At 47.1% G+C, this 19,638-nt stretch overlaps 1 protein-coding gene across 11 annotated transcripts in view; it reads right to left on the bottom strand.

Moving 5' to 3' along the window:
* Positions 1-19,638, bottom strand: part of NCAM1 (neural cell adhesion molecule 1) — a 350,846-nt gene that overhangs the window by 22,323 nt on the left and 308,885 nt on the right. For 6 of the 11 annotated variants that reach the window (XM_015570327.1, XM_015570328.1, XM_015570331.1 and 3 more), the window contains 7 exons: positions 19,374-19,470; positions 18,901-19,071; positions 17,743-17,874; positions 16,694-16,708; positions 13,060-13,107; positions 11,452-11,493; positions 8,295-8,297 (listed from right to left, as the gene is read on the bottom strand). In XM_015570327.1, the coding sequence (XP_015425813.1) occupies positions 8,295-8,297; positions 11,452-11,493; positions 13,060-13,107; positions 16,694-16,708; positions 17,743-17,874; positions 18,901-19,071; positions 19,374-19,470 (508 nt within the window). The remainder of the gene's footprint in view (positions 1-8,294; positions 8,298-11,451; positions 11,494-13,059; positions 13,108-16,693; positions 16,709-17,742; positions 17,875-18,900; positions 19,072-19,373; positions 19,471-19,638) is intronic. The other 5 variants (XM_006773507.2, XM_006773509.2, XM_006773512.2 and 2 more) reach the window with 2 other exon arrangements.

Below are 19,638 nucleotides of genomic sequence, written 5' to 3'. Positions count from 1 at the left end.
GTTTCCCCCAGGAATCTGCATTTTCTTTTCGCTGCTATGCTCTTACAACTGAAGACTTAACTTTTATAAACCTGATATTTTGAGAAATGGCCTGAAATATGGAAAAACGGGAGCATTTAAGGAGAAAGCTCACATGCAAAAAATATCTTTTCAAAGCAGCCTAGTTTCTTCTCTGGATATCTAAGTAATAACATTAAAAAATAATTTAAGTTCCTGGCTGTGATTAAATAAAGCACAATTTGCCAAGGTAAGTTTCTTATGTGTCCTGCATTTATGGCTCAGCTGATTGAGATAATCCTCAACACCTTGTCTTAAAGTAACAATCACGAAGCCCCCGTCTTTGTGAGGAGAGCGAGAGAACAACATCTTTAGTGGTTTTCAGCAGAAAAGGTCCCTGTGTGTCTTTATTTGCAGCTTGTGCTCAGTGGGCAGCGCTGCATCCAAGGCCGAGAGGGAAGATGTACTGTGCGACAGGCTGCTGGGGTGGTGTGGGGGGGCTCGTCAGTGAGCGAGGCGCTGATGTACTTTAAGATAAACTATTTCATTAGTAGACGCTGAAAGCAATGAGGTGAGAAATGTGTGCTATGGAAAGTTAAAATGAAGACTTAGCACACTTGGAAATGCTGCACTTCCTGTGCGAGCCACCTCTGAATCGGTTTCAGGGCCTCACATGGGACGTTTGGGAGAGCCCAGAAAACAGACCTTCTTCGTGAGCTGCCTGGGCTTGTGCTCTGGAAGAAAGAACCACAGACGTGAGACAAGAGACAGGAAAGGCTTGTCAATAGGGTTGGGACCTCAGCACCCCAAGTGTACCTTTGGAAACTTGTGAGAAGTCTGCGGGCAAGGCCTGTCCAGCCCACTGTCCTGGGTCAGTTACTCTGGGAACCTCAAAACGGCCCTGTGTCCTGCTCTCCCTTTAAGACAAAGAGGAAGCAGAGAGAAAGCTCAGGAGAGCTCTGGTACCCAGCCTGGGCCAGCGGTGTGCGCGTCACCTGGGAGCTCCTTAGAAATGCAGACTCTTATTTTAACAGGATCCCACGTAATCCGTGTGCACATGTAGGCTTGGGAAGTGCTAGCAAAAGGCACACATAAATGCTGGGACAGTGAAGATGCATAACCTTAATGCTGAGCAACCAAGTATTTGTGCTTGTTATGTATTTTTTTTTTTTTTTACCAGTGATTAAGACAAAAGAAAAACAAAAATAAAAAAGATAAAAGGGCTTCAGGCAAAAACTTGTCCTATTTTTAAGACATTCTGTAGTCACAGGCCCCAATGATTCAGTGGAGAATATTTAGAAGATAATGTCAAGGCATGTATGCTTTTCACGTTCTTTTGGCCCGTTCTAAGTCTTAGTGATCCAGTTAGGTCTTCTATCACCATGAATACCCACTGCTGAGAGGAAACGCCAGGGGGTACAGGTTACTAGGCCAGCTCTGTGTCACTCACCAGTGCTGAATGGTGGATGTAGGAGATGCAGGGGAACTTTACAATGCTATTCTCTGGCTGGTTAGGGTGACCAACTCACTCTGGATGGCCTGAGACTCTCCAGGTGTTATCACACCAGGTCTTAGGCTCTGGAGAAACTGTTAGTCCCAGGCAAACCAGGGGCTTGGTGACCTGGCACTGAATGGATATGGACACTAGTCATTATAAGTTTCTGTACCCAGAAACGCGATATGGGCTCTGTGATGAGTGGCCTGTTTGCCTTCAGGAGGAGGGAGGAGGCAGCATCAGCGGCCCTTCCAACACACCCATTGGGCAGGGACCCAGCCCTTCCCCAGGCACCGTGGAAGGGAAATAGAGATTAAATTATTATTATTTCCTCTCAGATTTGGGCAGGGTGGGCTCCCAAGGCTGAACCAATACCTCCAAACATGGACCTCTACTTTGGGGGATATCTATTTAGATGAGGTGCTTTCTCTGATGTCTGTGAGAGCCCTTTAAATTGAATGCTAAGGATGCTGCAGGAGAGCCCAAGGGGCTGGTGCCTTGGATGGGTCTCCACATTTGAAAATACAGGCCCTGGACCTGATGCTCTCACTCTGACATCACTGTGACCCACCATGGCCACTGCCCCTGATGGACTGTAAGATCACCACAGCTATTTCCATGACACTGTAAAAGACAGAATTTGAAATATAGGATATTCATCCATTTTTAGGAAATGCACCCCAAAATCAATAATTCTATATTTCTATGGCACAGAATGGTCCTTTAAAAAATGTTTAAATTATCTTAAAAAAGTCTTATCTTTTAAAAGAGAACCTAAGCCTCTTCAAAGACATATGAATGAAAATCTCACCAACGAATCCCTTTGTAAACCAGCAGCTCTGATGAAGGCACTCTCCTATCCTATATAATAAATGGGCAATATGCAAATCAACCAAATGGCAGAACAGCTGGTCACTATGACACACACTGACCACCAGGGGGCAGATGCTCAAAGCAGGAGCATCTGGCTGGGAGCACCACTCAGCCACAAGCTGGGCTGATGTCTGGTGAGCGCAGTGGCGGTGGCAGGAGCCTCTCCTGCCTCTGCAGCAGGGTTAAGGATGTCCGACTGACGGCTTAGGCCCACTCCCTAAGTCATCAGTCAGCCATTCTTTCAGGGCTCCTGGACTGCTAAAGGGCACAGGCCAGGCTGAAGGGACTCCCCGCTCCCAGAGTGCAGGAATGTTGTGCACCGGGCCTCTAGTCTTTGTATGTTTCAGAAAAACATCATTGGGATCACAGAGAAACCACTACACTATATCACAGTTAGAACATGGTTGTAACATTTACCAGTTAGAACACTATAACTTGTTATCATTTTATCTCAGTGACAGCCATGATACTCTGATACGTGTGTACTACTTTCCCACATAACTTAGAGCATTTTATATCATATAATATTCAGATGTGTAATTTAGAGTGCTTTAGATATGAGTTATTCAACAAATGTATATAATGAGTACCTACTAGGTACCAAGTAAGCTACTGGAGTTTCAAAGGTGAATAAGACAAATGAAAAAAACTGAGTTATAATCAATTGAAAAAATGCTGGGGCCCATGTATAAAAACATAAACCTTCCTATGACAGTATTTCTAAAGGAAGTGCATATTCAACTAACATCATAGGGATTCAGACCCATTTTGTGGCTGTGTTACTTATCGTAGGCACATCAAGATGTGGAAAGAGCAGGATTTGTTTAATCAATTGTCTTATGCATCTTCAAATGTTTACTGCCAGTCATTTTTTTAAAGGTTAGGTAAGGAGTAAAGAAACTATTTCCTGAACTCTCTGTTCCAGGGGGTAGGGGAGGCTGGGGGAAGGTCAATGGGGGGAAAAAGGGAGATATATGTACTACTATTTGTAATACTTTAAACAATAAAATAAAATAAAAAACAAAAACAAAAAACAAAAAAAAGAAGTCTCCAGCCAGCCTGGAGAAGGAGGGGAGCTGAGGCTAAAGGAGTGGGTGTGGCCTTCCGGAGGCTCCCTGCTCTGGAGAACACATTAGGGGAGGAGAGTAGTTAGAGGGTCCCCACGTGCACTCTGATCTGCGGTGGCTGCTCTGATTGAAATCATTATGGGTAATTTCAGCAAAACCAATATTGTAATTATTTGTAAATGCTGGTTTGCAGTTCAGCAGCAAGAGGCAGGTTGCTCCAAGAAAACCATGGGGTTAATTATACCCTCTGAGTTTAGCTTCATCCACGAGTCTTATTTCCCCCCAAAATATTTTCTGTAAAGACTAAAACAGCGGTACCTTAAAAATGAACCTTGCCAATAACGAATATGAAATATCAAGCAGTTCTGGTATTTTCTAGGAGAATGTGACTCGTGGACGCAAGAAAATAAAAAAGACTGTACCATAGAGACCACCTATAGTCAGAAATATTACATGCAGGTCCTACGAATTCCTCTTATAAACGGCAATTTAAATGCGTATTTCTGGCCTTGCAGATTGTAGGTTCTTCTTTGTAATTATTGTGCTACTGTGCCCTGAACCTGGAGTCAGCTTCATCCTTCCCCTCATCCGCAGAAGCTCTGGGGTCAGATCTCTGCTGCTGGGTGTCTGCATTCCACAGCAGGAGTGAGAGCAAGCCCGGGCAGTCAGACAGCATTTGCGAAGTTTAGGAGGAAAACGGTCTACTACTTCTTCCTCAAAAAAGCCCGACACCAGGAGTTGTATCTTCTGAATGAAAGGCTAAGGTGCCAACAGGCACCCTGAGAAAGGCTGGGTCAACCTGGCATCTCCCTTCATCCACTCTGCTCTCTCTCCCCCAGCACTCGCAGGTTTGGACATCGGAGCGAAACCCACGGTGGATGTAGGGGCTGTGTTAGAACCTCTCTCTTTGTCTATCAAGTAGGATTGTCTAGCATTAAAATTATTGTTTCTTTTGTTTATCTTAACTTCTGTTCCCACTTGTGTATGCCTTTTCATTGTTTTAAAAAGCCTAACATGCATCATTTAGCTGTTTAAATATGAAGCCTATTTGATTTTTCCAACTCAGAAACATTCACAAATACATCAAGAGGTTAGGAGTTTGACTGGTCCTTAGGGGACCGGCAAATTCCTTAAGGGAATCAGGATTGAGAGCTATTAGAACACTAAGTCTCCCTCCTGAGACCCAACACTTTGCCCTAGATGCCACACAAGCCAACCTAACGTGATCTGTGCTGCATACATTCTTGGACCCTCGAACTGTGCCCAGTGTATGGAGAAAGGATGCTTAGCTCCCTGTGGCCAAGCTCACGGAGGCGTCTAGCTCACAAATCCCGTCCAGCGTGGGATTTCCCAGGAGTTAGGAATGTGAATGTGTGTGCTAGGGGAGGGGTGGGCAGGAAAATGTTCCCACAACATACAAATTAACCAGTCACAAATGAACTCTGACAGACCAAACCACAAAATACCAGTTCCCTTCTCGTGGGTATCATGAAAACACCAACAGATTAATTATCTTTGTTTCATCATCCTAAAAAGAAAATATAACCACAAAGGTATGGCTTGTGGTTATGGGGCCGATCCAGGCTGAAGAAGTTATGACAGAAATAACTGCTATCGCCAACAATTAACTCGGCTCCCGCCTCTGAGGCCACAGGCACATGTTCTACATCACCTCCTGGAGGGCAGAGTACTCCTGGGAAGAACCTCACACTAGTGAACCCTGGGGATGTGGGCACTTTCCACAGGCACCGTCCCTGTCCCCTGTCCACGGATCTGGGCCGACCCTTCACTGCCTGCCCTAGTCCCCTGGCGCTAGCTCTCCACCCTGGCAACCAGCAGCGCAGGGAGTCCTTGGGAACAGAGGCAATTAGAGCAGAAGCCCTGGTGGAAAGTCTATGCGAGCTGCCCGAGACCGTGGCCATCCGACACAGCTGTAAAAATAAAGGAGGGAGTGGAAGGGGTGGTTAGTGATGTTTCAATCTAAGAAGGAAGAGTGGGTGTTACAGAGTTTAGTTCATCAGAACCAGCATGTCCTAGTACGAGTCAGTGTCAGTAGCTAAATAAAAAAAAGATCATTATGAGGGGTGGGGAAGGATCCATGCTCGGACATGCAGCACACTGAGCAGGGGAGGGGGGGCGGTGAGAGGGGGGCAGGGGCTTCTGGTCACACACATGCTGGTGGGGGAGGGGTCCCATTTACAGAGTCCTCAGTAGCTGACGGAGTCACTGGTGGAAGCAGGCCCTGCAGTGACACATGCCATCTCAGTGGCATTGAGGTCCCCACAGCAAACCCACTGCTGGGCTCTCTGGCAGGGGCCTGGGCTTCCCGGCTGTGAACTGCCACACCCAAAGCTCGGGAGGCTCAGAGCCAAGAGCTGCTGCAGCCTGGTTCTCAATGCCTGTTCTCGCCTCCCTTCTAATTCAGTGCTGCTGGGCCCAGTGAACACTGTGGATGGGAACCCCAGGGGACGTAGCTAGATCCTTCAGCACATGCTAAGTGCACCCCAGGCAACTGGATTTCAGCAGCTGTGGGGTGTACAGCCCACTGCCCGAGAGACTCCCTGCTCACTGACACCCTTCGCATGTAGGTCCAACTAGTGCTCAGAGCAAGCAGGCAATAGCGCCCTGAACTATCAAGCTTTATTCCTCTCCCCCGTAAATGTTATTTGCTCTAATCTCTCCGTCCCCTTAAATTTTATTAATAACGGCCATTTCCTGCTTCTCATCTCAATGACAAGTCCTTTGCCTGTCCCTTTGCCGCTGGCAGAAGAGGGTCTGGCTGTGGAATGCTACAGGCTCTCGGCGAACGTTTTCGTACTGTCCACATTTTTCACCGACAGCTGAGACCACTGCTAAAGTGTGTTTCTAGGGCAGCTGCAGGAAACATCTTCAAACATTCCGTCCCTTGCTGACTCTGTCTGGGAGAGCTCGCTAACTAGTCTGTGGCTTAGTTTCTCCCTTGTGAACGCTGTGCTTTGTTTCATTCTGAACGATAGCATTGCACAGAAACGGCCACGCTAGTTCTTCTTTTTTTAAAAAGTACATTTTTATTCATTTCAGAGAGGAAGGGAGAGGGAGAGACAGAAACATCAACGATGAGAGAGAATCATCAATTGGCTGCCTCCTGCATGCTCCCTACCAGGGATCAAGCCTGCAACCTGGGCATGTGCCCTGCCTGGGAATTGAACTGTGACCTCCTGGTTCATAGGTCGAAGCTCAACCACTGAGCCACACTGGCTGTGCTGGCCAAGCTTGTTCTTAAAAAAGAAAGTAAAAGGTTTCAACCCAATGTCTGCTTACACTAAGATTTCAGGGGGAATGTCCAGGCTTTGTCCCTGCACATCAGCCTCTGAGCAGTCACCATGGTCTAAAGGAGCCTGATCCCCCTTGGGGAAACGATGAAACCACAATATTTGGGGTGGGACTTGGAGTTAAGAAAATCTTAGGTTCCCAACATCCCCTGTCCTAAGACTCACAGATTAAGATACTTTTTAAAGTATGTAAAATATATGATCTGATGTTTCCCTGCTTTGGGGACATTCCTACTTAATGGGGACAATGTAAATATCAAATATTTCCTTTTTGGAAATAAGGACAGCTCTGATCCAAGACCTCTTTCCAGGATTCCGGATGTAAATGGGACTAAATGGGGACACAGTGGCCATGCTGAGAGAGCCAAAGTCCTCAGAGTTGGTCAGTGTGGAGGGGGTGGGAGAGGGAACATCACAGGACTCACACACGTGGGGAGCACTCAACGAAATGACAGACCAGGAGCGAAGAGCATGCGAGATGAGCTGTGGATGGGTTTGTTCCTGTGGATGTCGCCCAATCAGTTTTCAGAGAAGTCAGGTCAACCGGGGCCCTCGCATGCATGGGCACACTGGGCGTTATTGGGGTTAGTTTCGCTTTTGTGATCAGTGCAGCCTGTATGTGTCTCAGGTTGGGATTTGAAGAAAATTTTCCGTGAGAAGAGAGCAGAATGCACATGACTCCCGGGCCAAGGTTCTGAAATCGTTGTTTGCTTTCGCCGGGAAAGCTGTGGGCAGGGGCTGCCTTTCTCTGTAATCATGAAATATTTTCACAAAGTCGTGACAGTTGCAATATTAACTAATTATTTCGTCACTGCTCTGTACTTAATTAGCCTACAATGTTATCTCCTTTGCTGTAATGGCCAATCACATGCTTCTTGATCACATGGAGCTCTCCTGTCATGGTCACACCAAGTGACTTTGGCTTTGACTTGTCCCCCCTGCCCAGGAGAGGGTCGCTCTTGACTAGTGACACCTCAGTGATCACAGCAAACTGCTCTAGTTCAAAATTCTTAAGTCTCTCATCTCAGAAAGTCCTCAATTTGCATGAATTTCATGAAGCACTCTCATTGGTTTTAAGCAAATACAACCTTTGCAACTATAGGGTTTCACTGTTGTGAACCAATACATTTTCACATTTTCATGTAAATATGACTCATTTTAGAGCAACTGTGGTTTTTAGAACTACTGGATAAAGTTAAACAACAATGTCATAAAGCTAATTTACAAAACTGTTTCCTGGGAAATAATTTTTGTGAACTATCTGGTAAAAATTCAAGTTTGCAAACTGTGCTGTGGCTAAGTGGTTTTACTGTAGATAGCAGTTTGCATGGCCAAATTCTTAAAGTAAAACATTAAACCAAAGGCTGTCTTGGTATCAAATTGTCATGTGAAGGCTGCAAAGAATGATGAGTTCTGCCTGTGAATTGAAAACAAGAGGAACTCTCCCAAATGGCTTTACTTAGGAAATCTGAGACGGGAAGCAATGAGCGGGCCCTGGGTGCCAGGCCATGGTCCCAGATTTATGTCACTTATCAGAACAAAGAGTTTTACCTTCTGTTCACCAGCGTGGACGACATCATCAGCACCATGCAAGCCACATGACAAAGTCACATGATACGCACGCACATGATTGGTTGAAAGGAAAGTGGAGAAGGTCACATGGAAAATACAAAAAAATTAAAAACTGATGTAAACAATGGGCAGGGAGAAAAATCAACAACAAAATCACAGACTAAATAAAAGGAGAAATCAAATTAAATTAGCAGCATATATAGGAAACATTGGGAGGACGGTAAAACCGCCCAGAAATGGAGAATAATAAATCATAAAGAGCATTTGGTTAACACCAATAAGCATTAGATATAGCTGCAACACTGCATATTAATAACACGTCAAGGAACATGTAAAGTGGCTTTAAAATGGGGAGGTGTTTCTGTCGGGACCCAGCTGGCAGAGTCAATCCGGAAACTGCTGAAGGAAGAGAAAACGCAAGTCATTATCACAGGTTCCAGAAACATCTCAGCATCCTTGGGGAACAAGGGCAGCGAAACAGAACATGGGTGATGAAGGAAAAGTCCCTTGATGCTTAAGGCGTAGACTGAGGACAGACCGGCACATTATGTCAAGAGAAGTCGTTTCATTTCCTTTGGTGTAGAGGAGGGGGCCCAGGCATCTTTCCTCACTTCCCTACTCAGTTATCCCAGGGGCCCCGATACATGTAAAGGAAGAGGTCAGTGTAGAAAGAAAATAGGTGTCCTTCTGGTGGTTGAGGCAACGGCTCCGTCAACAGTGAACAGAAACGAAACCCCTAACCCAAGAAGCTGAGAGTCTGATGTTAAACAAATGCTCAGCGTTTGTAGAGACAGTTAACTCTTTAGACCTGTGGCTGCATTGATAAGACACGTTTTGACTTTTACAAGGAAAAAAATTGTTTTCTTGTTTGGATTTATCCACACTTCTTTTCATTCTATGTTGTGTTTACACTCCAATTTGTTGCTTAAATATGACATGAATGACCTTATTCTGTTAGAAGGCATTTTGGGTTTCCCACCTCAACTTCCATAGGCTGAGGGGAGTTTTGGCTATTGCCAATTGAAGCTGGGAGAGAAGAAGGGCCAAGACGGGAGGTGAAGATATCACTCTGCCCAACCATTTAAGAATATTTTGAGAGAAATGTTTTAACCAAGGTATGCGCTCCCTTGCTACTGTGAGCTGATAGCGTGCAAGCTTCTTACCGTCCGACACACACAGGTTCTGCGCATGCCCACCATTGGTGTCCTGTAGGAATTCTTACAACTGAGAAGTTTATCCATTGATTTTATTTAGGACACCTTCATTCATTCATAATTGTGACTAGATCAAAACACACACACACACACACACACACACACACACGGGACATTCTTTCATTCCAGCCTCATCGACGGACTGATGATTGGAAGATTTTGTGTGCTTCTAGCTGCTGTGCTGTTAGTTCCACTGCCATTCAGCTGTGCAGCATTTTGCCTTCCTGTTGAGCAATGCATTCATGCTACATACAGGCTGCTGCCCAATTGTGACTGTCTTTCCTTTATCTCGGTATCCACTGGGACCTACAATTTGGGTCAGTAACCAAGTGGTTTAAAATAAAAAACTCAAACTTTCTCCTCTTTGGATGACACTATGAAACATTTTATCTGTGGGCAGAAATGCCTGATATTTAATAATTAAGCACATGTCAGGGGAGAAACACCTAATTCTTCCTTAAGGAAAAATATGGATCCAAGGTTGTATTTTACTTCCAGAGAAGATGGACTTACGTTGAGGCACCTTAAATATGACAGCACTTGTGCAAATGTGTAAGGCGGCCTTCTCCCCTGTGCCTGGCACACACACTGCACACAGGAGAAGGGATGGGGGCATCGTTGTTAGAAGAGCAAAGGTCCCGTTAGTTGCATTCCTTTTCCAAATGCAAAAACCCATCATCTGAATTAAACCCATGTGAGCACAGTTCATTTTCACTACTCTGCTCTGCTGGCGAAATGAAACCTCAAAAGAGTCAGGAATTAAAATTCACTGCAGCGCACACACGAAGAGAACACCAAGAAAACAGGCCGTTAGCTATGCTCTGCAGTAGGAAGAACACCATTCCATGCAACGCAGAACCAGGACAACCTTTACTTCTCCGTTCAATTTTGTGTGGAGAGCCTGGCCCGGGAGTGGGAGTGGTACTGTGCACACCTGCTTTCTTCTGCTTTCTGTGGCCTGACCCCAGCCCTATTCACGGATGCATGCCACTTTTCGGTGCACTCAGACATGTTATAAAACCTAAAACTCTCACACAGCTGAGGACCCACACTGTAAACACACACACGTGTGAGCGCACACACAAACACACACACACACATCTACAGTTGATCTGTCAGGGGATTTAAGGCCTAACCACCGCGTACTTCATTTGAGTTTTAAAACAATTAGCTTGGAGCATGCTATGGCTGTGATGAAGTACAATGCTTTCCATAACGGAAAAGATGATATGGTCTGGCCCCGACTCTATCATCAGGAGATGAATTCCAGAACTTCCATCTGGATGCTCAGTACACAAACTTGAGCAAGCCCGGTTATGCTTGCCCGGTTTTTGGGCCATGCTTTTTCTTGCACTGGGAGCGCCCTTCCTTCCCATGTGCTCTGTGGACACCGCTCCCCCACTGGGCCAGACACGGAGGCAGGCTGTCAGGACTCAGCCAGTCTTCCTTCTTGGCTTCACCCTCTGCCTTTCTCCAAATAGCCATTTTCTCCTACTCCTTCCCTCGTTTTCTTTTAGCTACTGCTATATGAGCATGTGGTGTGTGTGTGTGTGTGTGTGTGTGTGTGTGTGTGTGTGTGAGCATCAGTGGCGAGGGACAATGAAAGCTGGGAAGAGATGCTATTCCTTTGTCTCGTCAGGGTTTCTCTAATCCTTTTCTAATTTTGACTTGAGGATAAATTTTGAGAAGTCTCCTCATGCACAGGTATTCTTTACATAATCACTCCAGCTCCTTGGGTGGTGCGGGGTCTGCTCTCCTGGCCAAGCACACAGCATGCTCAGAAAACCACACTGGTGAGGAGTGGCCATGCATTCTCAACGGTTGCTTTAATACAAGGGAAAACCATGAGCAGCGCTGTGACCCAGAAGTCAGATCCGCAACAAGCAGCAATCTGGCCAAGGGCAGCTCAGCTCCGTACTCACTAGATGATTCTGTGGTTGTAAGGGCAGGAGGAGGCCAGGTTGCTATGGAAACAGGAATCACAGAAAAGGCTCAGAAAGGTGAAGGAGGAAATGGACATAAATTCATAAGTGTGTCTATATATTTAAGGCATTATGATAAAGAAAAGACAGGGATGGTGAAGGAGATATTCTCTCACTGTTTTCTTCCATGATTTATCAATGTGAATATACTTTAAGGAGATTATCAGAGATTTTGCCGACAAATCACTCTGACACATTGAGAAATAATATAACCCTCATTTACTCTTACCATGAATTACAGCTATTATGTGCTGAGCCCTGTTTGTCATACTTGATCTCTAATTCTCACAAATACCTACAAGGTAGGTAAATCTGTCCTCCATTTGAATGGTGAGAAATCTGAGGTTTGGGGAGGCTGAGCGACTCATTAAGATTATGGAGCTGTGCACAGAGGTGGCAGAGCTGGGATTTGAACCAGGCTGTTTCCAGCTCCCAAGCTGGACTCCTGCTGCTGCGGTACACAGCGTGGAACGGCCCAAATGGGGTGGTGGGCCTGCTCCTGACTTAATCAGGTGCAACAAGAGGCTTCTGGGCATGGGGCGGGGTCCCCTCCTGTGGCTGTGCCCGAAATGCAGGGACTTCTGACATACTAAGGAGTATTCAGCCAGCCAGCGGCACACCCCTGCTTGCACCCTGTCTGCTGCCTTGGGCACGGTTGGCATAACACTCTGGGACTCACTCAGCAGCTGTCTCGCTTTGCTCATTCCCCCCAGAAAGAGGTTCAAAACTGTAAACAGGGGAGGCCCGGAGCTCCTTCTACTGTGGAGGATGCAGGGGACACAGCGACAGGACCACCAATAAGTAAGATTGTACGAGCGAGGCTCAGTCAGGATGATGAAGGCTGGGACTGACCAGGTGACATCATTGTCAGGCTTAGTGGCACTGCTCCTGGGCGGGCAAGCACGGCTTGTGAACACTATGTTCTGTGGAAGGGGGTCAGGGGAGAGCAAGTAGCCCTCCTGATTTATAGAGGAGAGAAAACGAGGCCCGCTGTGGAGGTGAATAATGTGCCCACGGCCTGGCACATCTGCAAGCAGACACTGCTTATTTTCCCACAAATATTTACGAGAAACGTATGCATTTATGAAGAAAGCAAAAGGTCTAGGCTTTGCTTTCTAATTTCAGTGTCTGAATCCAACTGTGCCAATTAAAGTGAAAGCGGAAACACAACACCCCAAGGCATTTCTCACGAGCCTGCAGACAGAGTTTTCTGGGCAAATTCCTTTGGCCTCTCTGAATATCAGCTCGGGTCCAGTTCACTAAGCAGCCAGCACTGGGCCGGGCTGCAGCAGCCTCAGGAGCCCTGCCCGCAGCATTTTTGGTCCAGAACCACACCCCTCACTTGCCTCCCCTCAGGGAGTGCTGCTGCCCAGGAATCGGGGAGGCCCTGTGCCTATTTCTCTTCTCATTTGCTTCTCTACAAACCCGGCACTGCTTTCTGCCAACAGAGTTGAGTTATCACCTGGTGAAGGTGATAACACTAGGCAGACCCACTGTGGCTGGTGGCAAGCAACCTGCAGAGAGATGGATGAAGAAAATGATACTCACTATCTGGGTGAGACAATGGGACAGGAGTGGAAGAGCTAGCAGGAGCCGCTGAGAAAAGAAAAATGAAGGTGAAAAAAAAAAAAGAGATAAAAGATCATCAAGGCGTACAGGTGCTGCATGAAAAAAACGGGAGAGCCAACCCTGGGACGTCAGTACAAGAAGCTGCAGTGAGTTAAAACGGGCAAGAAGAACACGGTGCTAGAGAACAGGTGGCTGGAAGACCAGCAGAGAGCAGCGCCATAGACCTGTGTGCCTGCCACGCCGGCAGCTCAGGTAAGGGCCTGGGCCAGGAACAGCTGCAGAGGCCTTCGACCCTGCTGAAAACAAACGGCCGGCTCAGCAGGGGCAGCTGTGCCCAGGGGAGTGGAGAGACAGGAGGAACGGGAAGAGAGAAGCCCGCCTTTTTATTTTAGGTGTCTCTATGTGTGTTTGTATATAGATATATATTGATGCCGACACATATAATTGTAGCAAAACTTCTATGTCTCTCCCTAATTTCAATGTCTGAATAAAGTGAAAATGATGGTCCTACTTATTAATGTTTACTACCAATAGAGGTTCATGATTGTTTGGCATCTGGATGAGAAAAACCTCTGCTGCTCTCCAAAAAAAATCCCTACAGAATGTGATTCTCTGGATGCTGCTTTGTGTATGGACAGCAATGCAAATAATACTGTTATTCTCGCTAAACAAGTAACTCTAGGCAATGTTAGCATGGAAAACGGGCAGAGATGGTGCATCCAAAACATTTGGACAGCTCTTCAGTTTTCCACTGGCAAATCTCCCCACCCAGATCACAAAACAAAGTCCCTCTGAGAGCTGGATGAAAATTAGGAAAAAAGTCACCGTGTCCTCAACATTGCCTTGATCTTCCTTTCACCTTCCAGATGTGGGGATCTCATTAAACCATGCAAGTACAATGTCACTGGGGTCAGAGCAAGGTAGGCTACTAACTCATCATGATTTGATGGTCTGGTTAATTCAGGTAAAAATGTATCTCTTTCTCTTTTATTTTTTGGCTTGAGTTGTTTGCATAACTGTCTTTATTATTGTGGCAAAGGGATAGAGTTGTATGTGCTTTAATCACAATATATTACAATGCATTTAACTTACACTTGCAATGTGTCATCTAGGGGCAAAATGTGGAAACAAAAATCTCAAGATGCCTCTTAAAAAGTAGAGACTCATTCATATGTAATCATTTACTTTGCTTCATGGTACAGAAGCAATTAAGAGGTAATATTCAGACAATGAAATTTTGAAGGTGAAGCTCAATCATGAGGAATAGTTTCATAACAAATTGTGACATCATCTCTTCAGGGCCTCAGCTGCTCTTATAGGAAAGCATCCCCTCCCCCACAAGGCAATCAGAGGTCGTCAGCTTTTCACCTGAGAGTGTCTTAACAGCGTGAAGACATTGGTCCTAGAAATACATGTGACAGAGGTACTTTCCTAGGTTGGAGTTCCATCTGTTTGTTTAAAGCCATAGCTTCCTCAAGACCTTTACACACACATTTGTGAACTGCACACAAGAACCTCCAAACATGTGAGCCATGAGTTCTAATCCAGCTCAGAAGCAGGAGTCCTTGAGGTATTTGTGCTCTCTGGCTAGTTCCATCTGCTCATCCTTGCTTTGACATATTCATGCCTCTGAATGTGGAGAAGTCTATTATGGAAGTGAGAAAGCAACCCCAGTATTGAGACATCTCAATGAACTTCAAGTGATGAGGTGATGTGAAATGCACTGGCCCTTGCCTAGCTCTCCCACCCAGGGCTGGCAGTGATGGCTCTCTGTCCAGTGTGCTAGCTCCATTGATCCTGTACTTTCTCTCCCTTGTGGTGAGGGTGCACCCAGCACCCAATGCTGGGGCTGTGTGTAGTTCTCCTTGTCTAAAAGAAATTTGCCTTTTAGTTTTTAAACTGTAATTTTATTAAATGATTGATAAAACTAACTGTTCATGACACTAACAATGCCTGCTACTGCATTACTCATGATCTACTTGGAATGGAGAGCTGACCCCACCATTTCCTACAGGGCCTCCTGGGATCTTGGTTAATTACCTATTTTCATATATCAGACAACAAACAACAAGGTCTGGAGGTCTCCTTTAAAAAAAAATAAACACCGACTTTCAAAGCAGCATCTGCTATGGGAATTCTCACCTTTACAAGGGCTGAGCTGGCAATGAATGAAAACCACTTATAGTCTTTGAAGTTCAAGGCCAGTGACTCCAATTCAGTTCTCAGAGCCTAGTTACTGGTGAGAAACTCAAAGGGGCCTCCCCACAGCCTCCCTCTCAGCAAAGCAACTAAGCCCACACGGAGTACTGATAACCCACATCTAGAAGAGCATGAACCGAAGATCAGGCTAAGGACGGTGTCAGGACCCGGACAGTGTCACACCCAGACTGGTGCCTGCCTTCTGCAAGCAACTGCCAGCCCAGAGCAGACAGCTGTCAGTCCCACCTCACAGCTCCACCCCTTCCTGTCTCCTGTCAGAACTGGTTCATTCAGAGCCACCTCTGCTGAGATAGTTAATTTAACACTTGCTGAAGATCTCAGAATGCCTACACCAAGCTACTTAGTTTCTGCTGTGGCTGCAAAATTTCTGAATTCATTTTTAAAAGATAAGCTTCTCTGAATGTCTTTCAGGAACGAGGAGCTTTTTATGAAAAGAGTGTTCTGCTCTCTGAATACCTTTCTTCTAAGCCTCTTTGGGTACTACTTCCCCCCACTACTCTGAGCGCAGCCTAGGAAGGGGCCAGGCCGCAGGGACTGAAGTGCGGGCATCTGTACAGGCAGGGAGATCGCATCACAGCTCTGCTCCCAGAACGGCAGGCCAGCTTCATGCCACCCTTACTCCCTGAATTTGCAGTAACAGCTTACACAATGAGGGTCCCTCCCAGGGAGAATCACCCCTCTCTACATGCTTGGCAGTAGAGTTACTAAGTAGCTGGTTAGTTTTCTCAAACAGAAATGGCAGCTTGCAAGTACCTCCTGCTTTAGTAAAGAACAGGGTTGAGGAGCTGGGGTCTCGCTCCCGGCAGCCCCCTGCAGGACATGCCATGGATTGGAATCCAACCTCATGCTATGCCCTGACAGACAGAACGAGGCGCCCTCCAGCTGCCTCCCTGATAGACAGAACGAGGGCAGGAGAGCTCGATTTTTCTATCTCCTAAAAGCAAATGTGGAAATCCTTTCAAAGTCTTTTTCCTGTGAAGGGATTTTGAATCGAGGCCTGGTGATGATGTGGTCACTTTTCTGGCCTCCTGGCTAAAGATGTGGTGGGGCTATAGTGTGTTATTAAGAGATCACCTGCAGATGCCCACTACGCTTGGCTTGGCAAACATCACTGTTGCCACAGCGTAAATGTCACACACAGAAATTAATACATAAACACAACTTCAAAAGACACAAAAGCTTCATGCTCTAAAACAGGAGGAGGGTTAGCTTCCGGGAGTAACCTATGGACATTAACCAGCACACAGCTAGGCTATGATCAGTGTGGTTAGGGCCCGGACAGCAGCAGCTACTTCAGCCCCTTGGGGACAGAAGAGACTGGAACTAAATTAATAACTAGGACAGAGATGCTAATGCCATGGGAACAAGTAGCGAGGTATGAAGAGGCACTTACGTGGAACAGGGGTATCTGCATTTCCCATGGATGGAACACAGATGGAAAGAAAAGACAAGAGATAGACCCAAGGAAAAAAAAAACAGATGTAAAAGAAATGACTTGGATCGCAGAACACAGGGCACTGGAAACTCAAATTATCAAATTATTTCACATCCAGAAAGAAGCAATTCCTGTGGGAGGAAGATAAGACAGGCTTTCTACTTCTTGGGAGAGTAAGGGGATCTCTTTCCAGGTCCCCAGCTTCAAAGAGAAGGAAGCAAGGATCCCCGTCTGCTTTATAATTCCAGGAGTCAGCAGCCTGGGCCTCTGGGACCACTTGTGGAGTCTGTTCTCCATGGGGTCTCCTGCTCCTCCCAGGGGGGGCCTGTGGAGGGCTACCTAGAGCAGGGCTCGCCCCAGAGCTGGCTGTCCTGGGGGACGAGCGAAAGGAGGGCAGGCAGAGTGAGGGAAAGTGGGGATGACAGAGGGAAACAGAAATGCATCCCTGAATGGAACCGGGAAGAAGCGACTGGAAGTTTGAGAGGGAGGGAGACTCTGAGGTGCGTTCCTGGTGTGGGAAGGGAGGGGGAGCCAAAAGTCAGAGGCCTCCGCATCCTTTCCCCTTTGCTTTGCTGGGATTATGCCTCCGCTCCTCCTCCATCCCCAGCACCCCCTGCTTTTCTCTACATTAATATCTCTGCTGCATCAACAGTCCCACAGCTCATTATGGGAACTGTCACTGTCGTTACCCTCGTCCTTCAATCACAGGTGCTGAGGGCCTTTGTGACCTGTGTCAAAAAGCAAGTCCCCAACCCCCCACTGCACACGCCCTCTAACAACCCTGGCTGTCAGTCTATGACAGTGTCACCAAGACCCCGAGAAAGAGGATAAAGGGACTGGGTGTCAGTCATCACTGAGGGCCAGAGAGCGGGGAGGTGGGGCCACCTCCAGCAGAGGCATCTGAAAGACAAAAGGCTGTCATCTGAACAATGGGTGGCCAGCTCAGGGTCCCCCATGGTCCCCAGAAGAAGAGAGGGGGGAGAGGCAGGGTAGCTGGCTCTACTTACGGACTGGCTGCGTCTTGAACTCGGAGGCTGCGCTGATCTCGCCCAGACCCTTGCCGTTGAGGGCTGCCAGTCGCACTGTGTACGTCGTTTCAGGCTTCAGGCCCATGATGGTGACGATGCCCTCCATGCTGGCTGTTGTGAGAACATGGAAAGGATCACAAATAATAAAAAGCCTATCGGCGAAATGGTGCAGCCGCTGTGGGAAACACTATGGTGGGTCGTCAAAAAATTAAACAAAGAATTATGACTGGATCCAGCAATTCTACTTCTAGGACTACACACAGAAGTATTGAAGCAGAGACCTGGACAGATATCTATACACCCACACTCACAGCATTGGTCACAGTAGCGAAAAGGTGGGGGCACCCAGGTGTTCCCAGACACATGAATGGAAAAAAAATGTGGTGCGCACGTACAATGGAACATTATTCAGCTTTAAAAAGGAGGAAAATTCTGACACATACTACATAAATGAACCTCAAGGACATTATGCTATGTGAAATGAGCCAGACACAAAAGGACAAATACTGTATGATTCCACTTATACGAAGTACCTAGGAGAGTCAACTACAGAGAGACAGAAAGGGGAGCGGTGGCTGCCAGGAGCTGGGCAGGAGGGGAGGGGAGTTAGTGTTTCATGGGTACAGAGTTTGGGATGATAAAGCTCTGGAGATGGACCCTGGTGATGGTTGCACAACAACGAGACTGGACTTAATGCCACTGAACTGTACCCTTAAAATGGTTAAAATGGTACATTTTATGTGGTATAAGTTTTACTACAATAACACGTAACTACATGCGGAGCAGGGTGGACTGGCCTCGCCAGGTTGTCACACCGAAGCAGGGCTTCTGCGTGGCAGTGGCAGGTGGTTGGGATGGCCCCTCCATCCTGCAGGGTCACAGCAACCAGGTTCTGAAGTGCCAGGTACAGAGGCCAACAAGTCTATGTGAGACATGACCGTGCCTAATTCGAAGTTCCAGCATAGGGACATGAACAGATGGCAAGTGATGGCTCCTGGCCACCCCCAGTAGGTGAGAGTGGTATGCTGCCCTACCCTATGGGCAGTCAGGGTGCCCGGGTCTGGTGAAGGCAGGGGTGAATGTGTGCCCAGCACCAAGGGACTCCTCATGCTGAAGGAAACACTTTCCCAGACTCACCTTCCTTGGCATCGTACCACTTGAAGTGCCACATTTCCTCGCCCACTGCTTTCCACTCAGCCTTGTATTTGAGGATGGGCACCCCACCTGTGGCCTCTGGCTCATCAAACTGCACCTGTGCTGTGCTCGAGTATGGCTCCACCTGGTCGATGGATGGTGAGGATGGGGTGTCTGTGGGGAGAACACAGATGAAGGCCCAAGTGAGCTTCAGGCAGGACACAACTCGCAATCACATCTTTGCGGTTTCTGCTCAGTCTTGAAGTCTTGTTGCCTGGATCCTATCCTCCCGGCCCGCCTCCCCACACGATTCTCTCCCCACATGCTCCATGCCCCGATCCTCAAATCGCTCCCTGCTTCCTCCTCAGGCTTTTCTGACCCGGGGCCTCTCTTCTCACTTTCCTGGCATCACTCAAGGACACCAAATGGGCCAGCAAGGGTTTTCAAAGGGGGGTGCAGCCGTAAGGGGTGCTCACCTGCTTGGACAAGGATGAATTCCAGAGACTCCTGTCCAATGCGGTTCACGGCGGTGCAGTTGTAGTTTCCAAAATCATTTTCAGAGTCCGGGGTCACCTTGGGAGAGAAGGAGCTCGTGGTTTACATGCCCATGGGATGGTCACAGCCTCAGGCCTTTATTTATTGGATTCAATTAGCAAAGAATAGAAGTAGTAAAGCAGGAATCATTGGCTCCACCCAACCCTTAAGCCAGAGAGAACAGAGAAGGGGCTGTGGAAGAAGACA

The sequence above is a fragment of the Myotis davidii genome, unplaced genomic scaffold (assembly GCF_000327345.1).
Source record: "Myotis davidii unplaced genomic scaffold, ASM32734v1 scaffold1025, whole genome shotgun sequence".
NCBI lineage: Eukaryota > Metazoa > Chordata > Mammalia > Chiroptera > Vespertilionidae > Myotis > Myotis davidii.
This window is presented reverse-complemented; position numbering and strand designations above follow the sequence as displayed.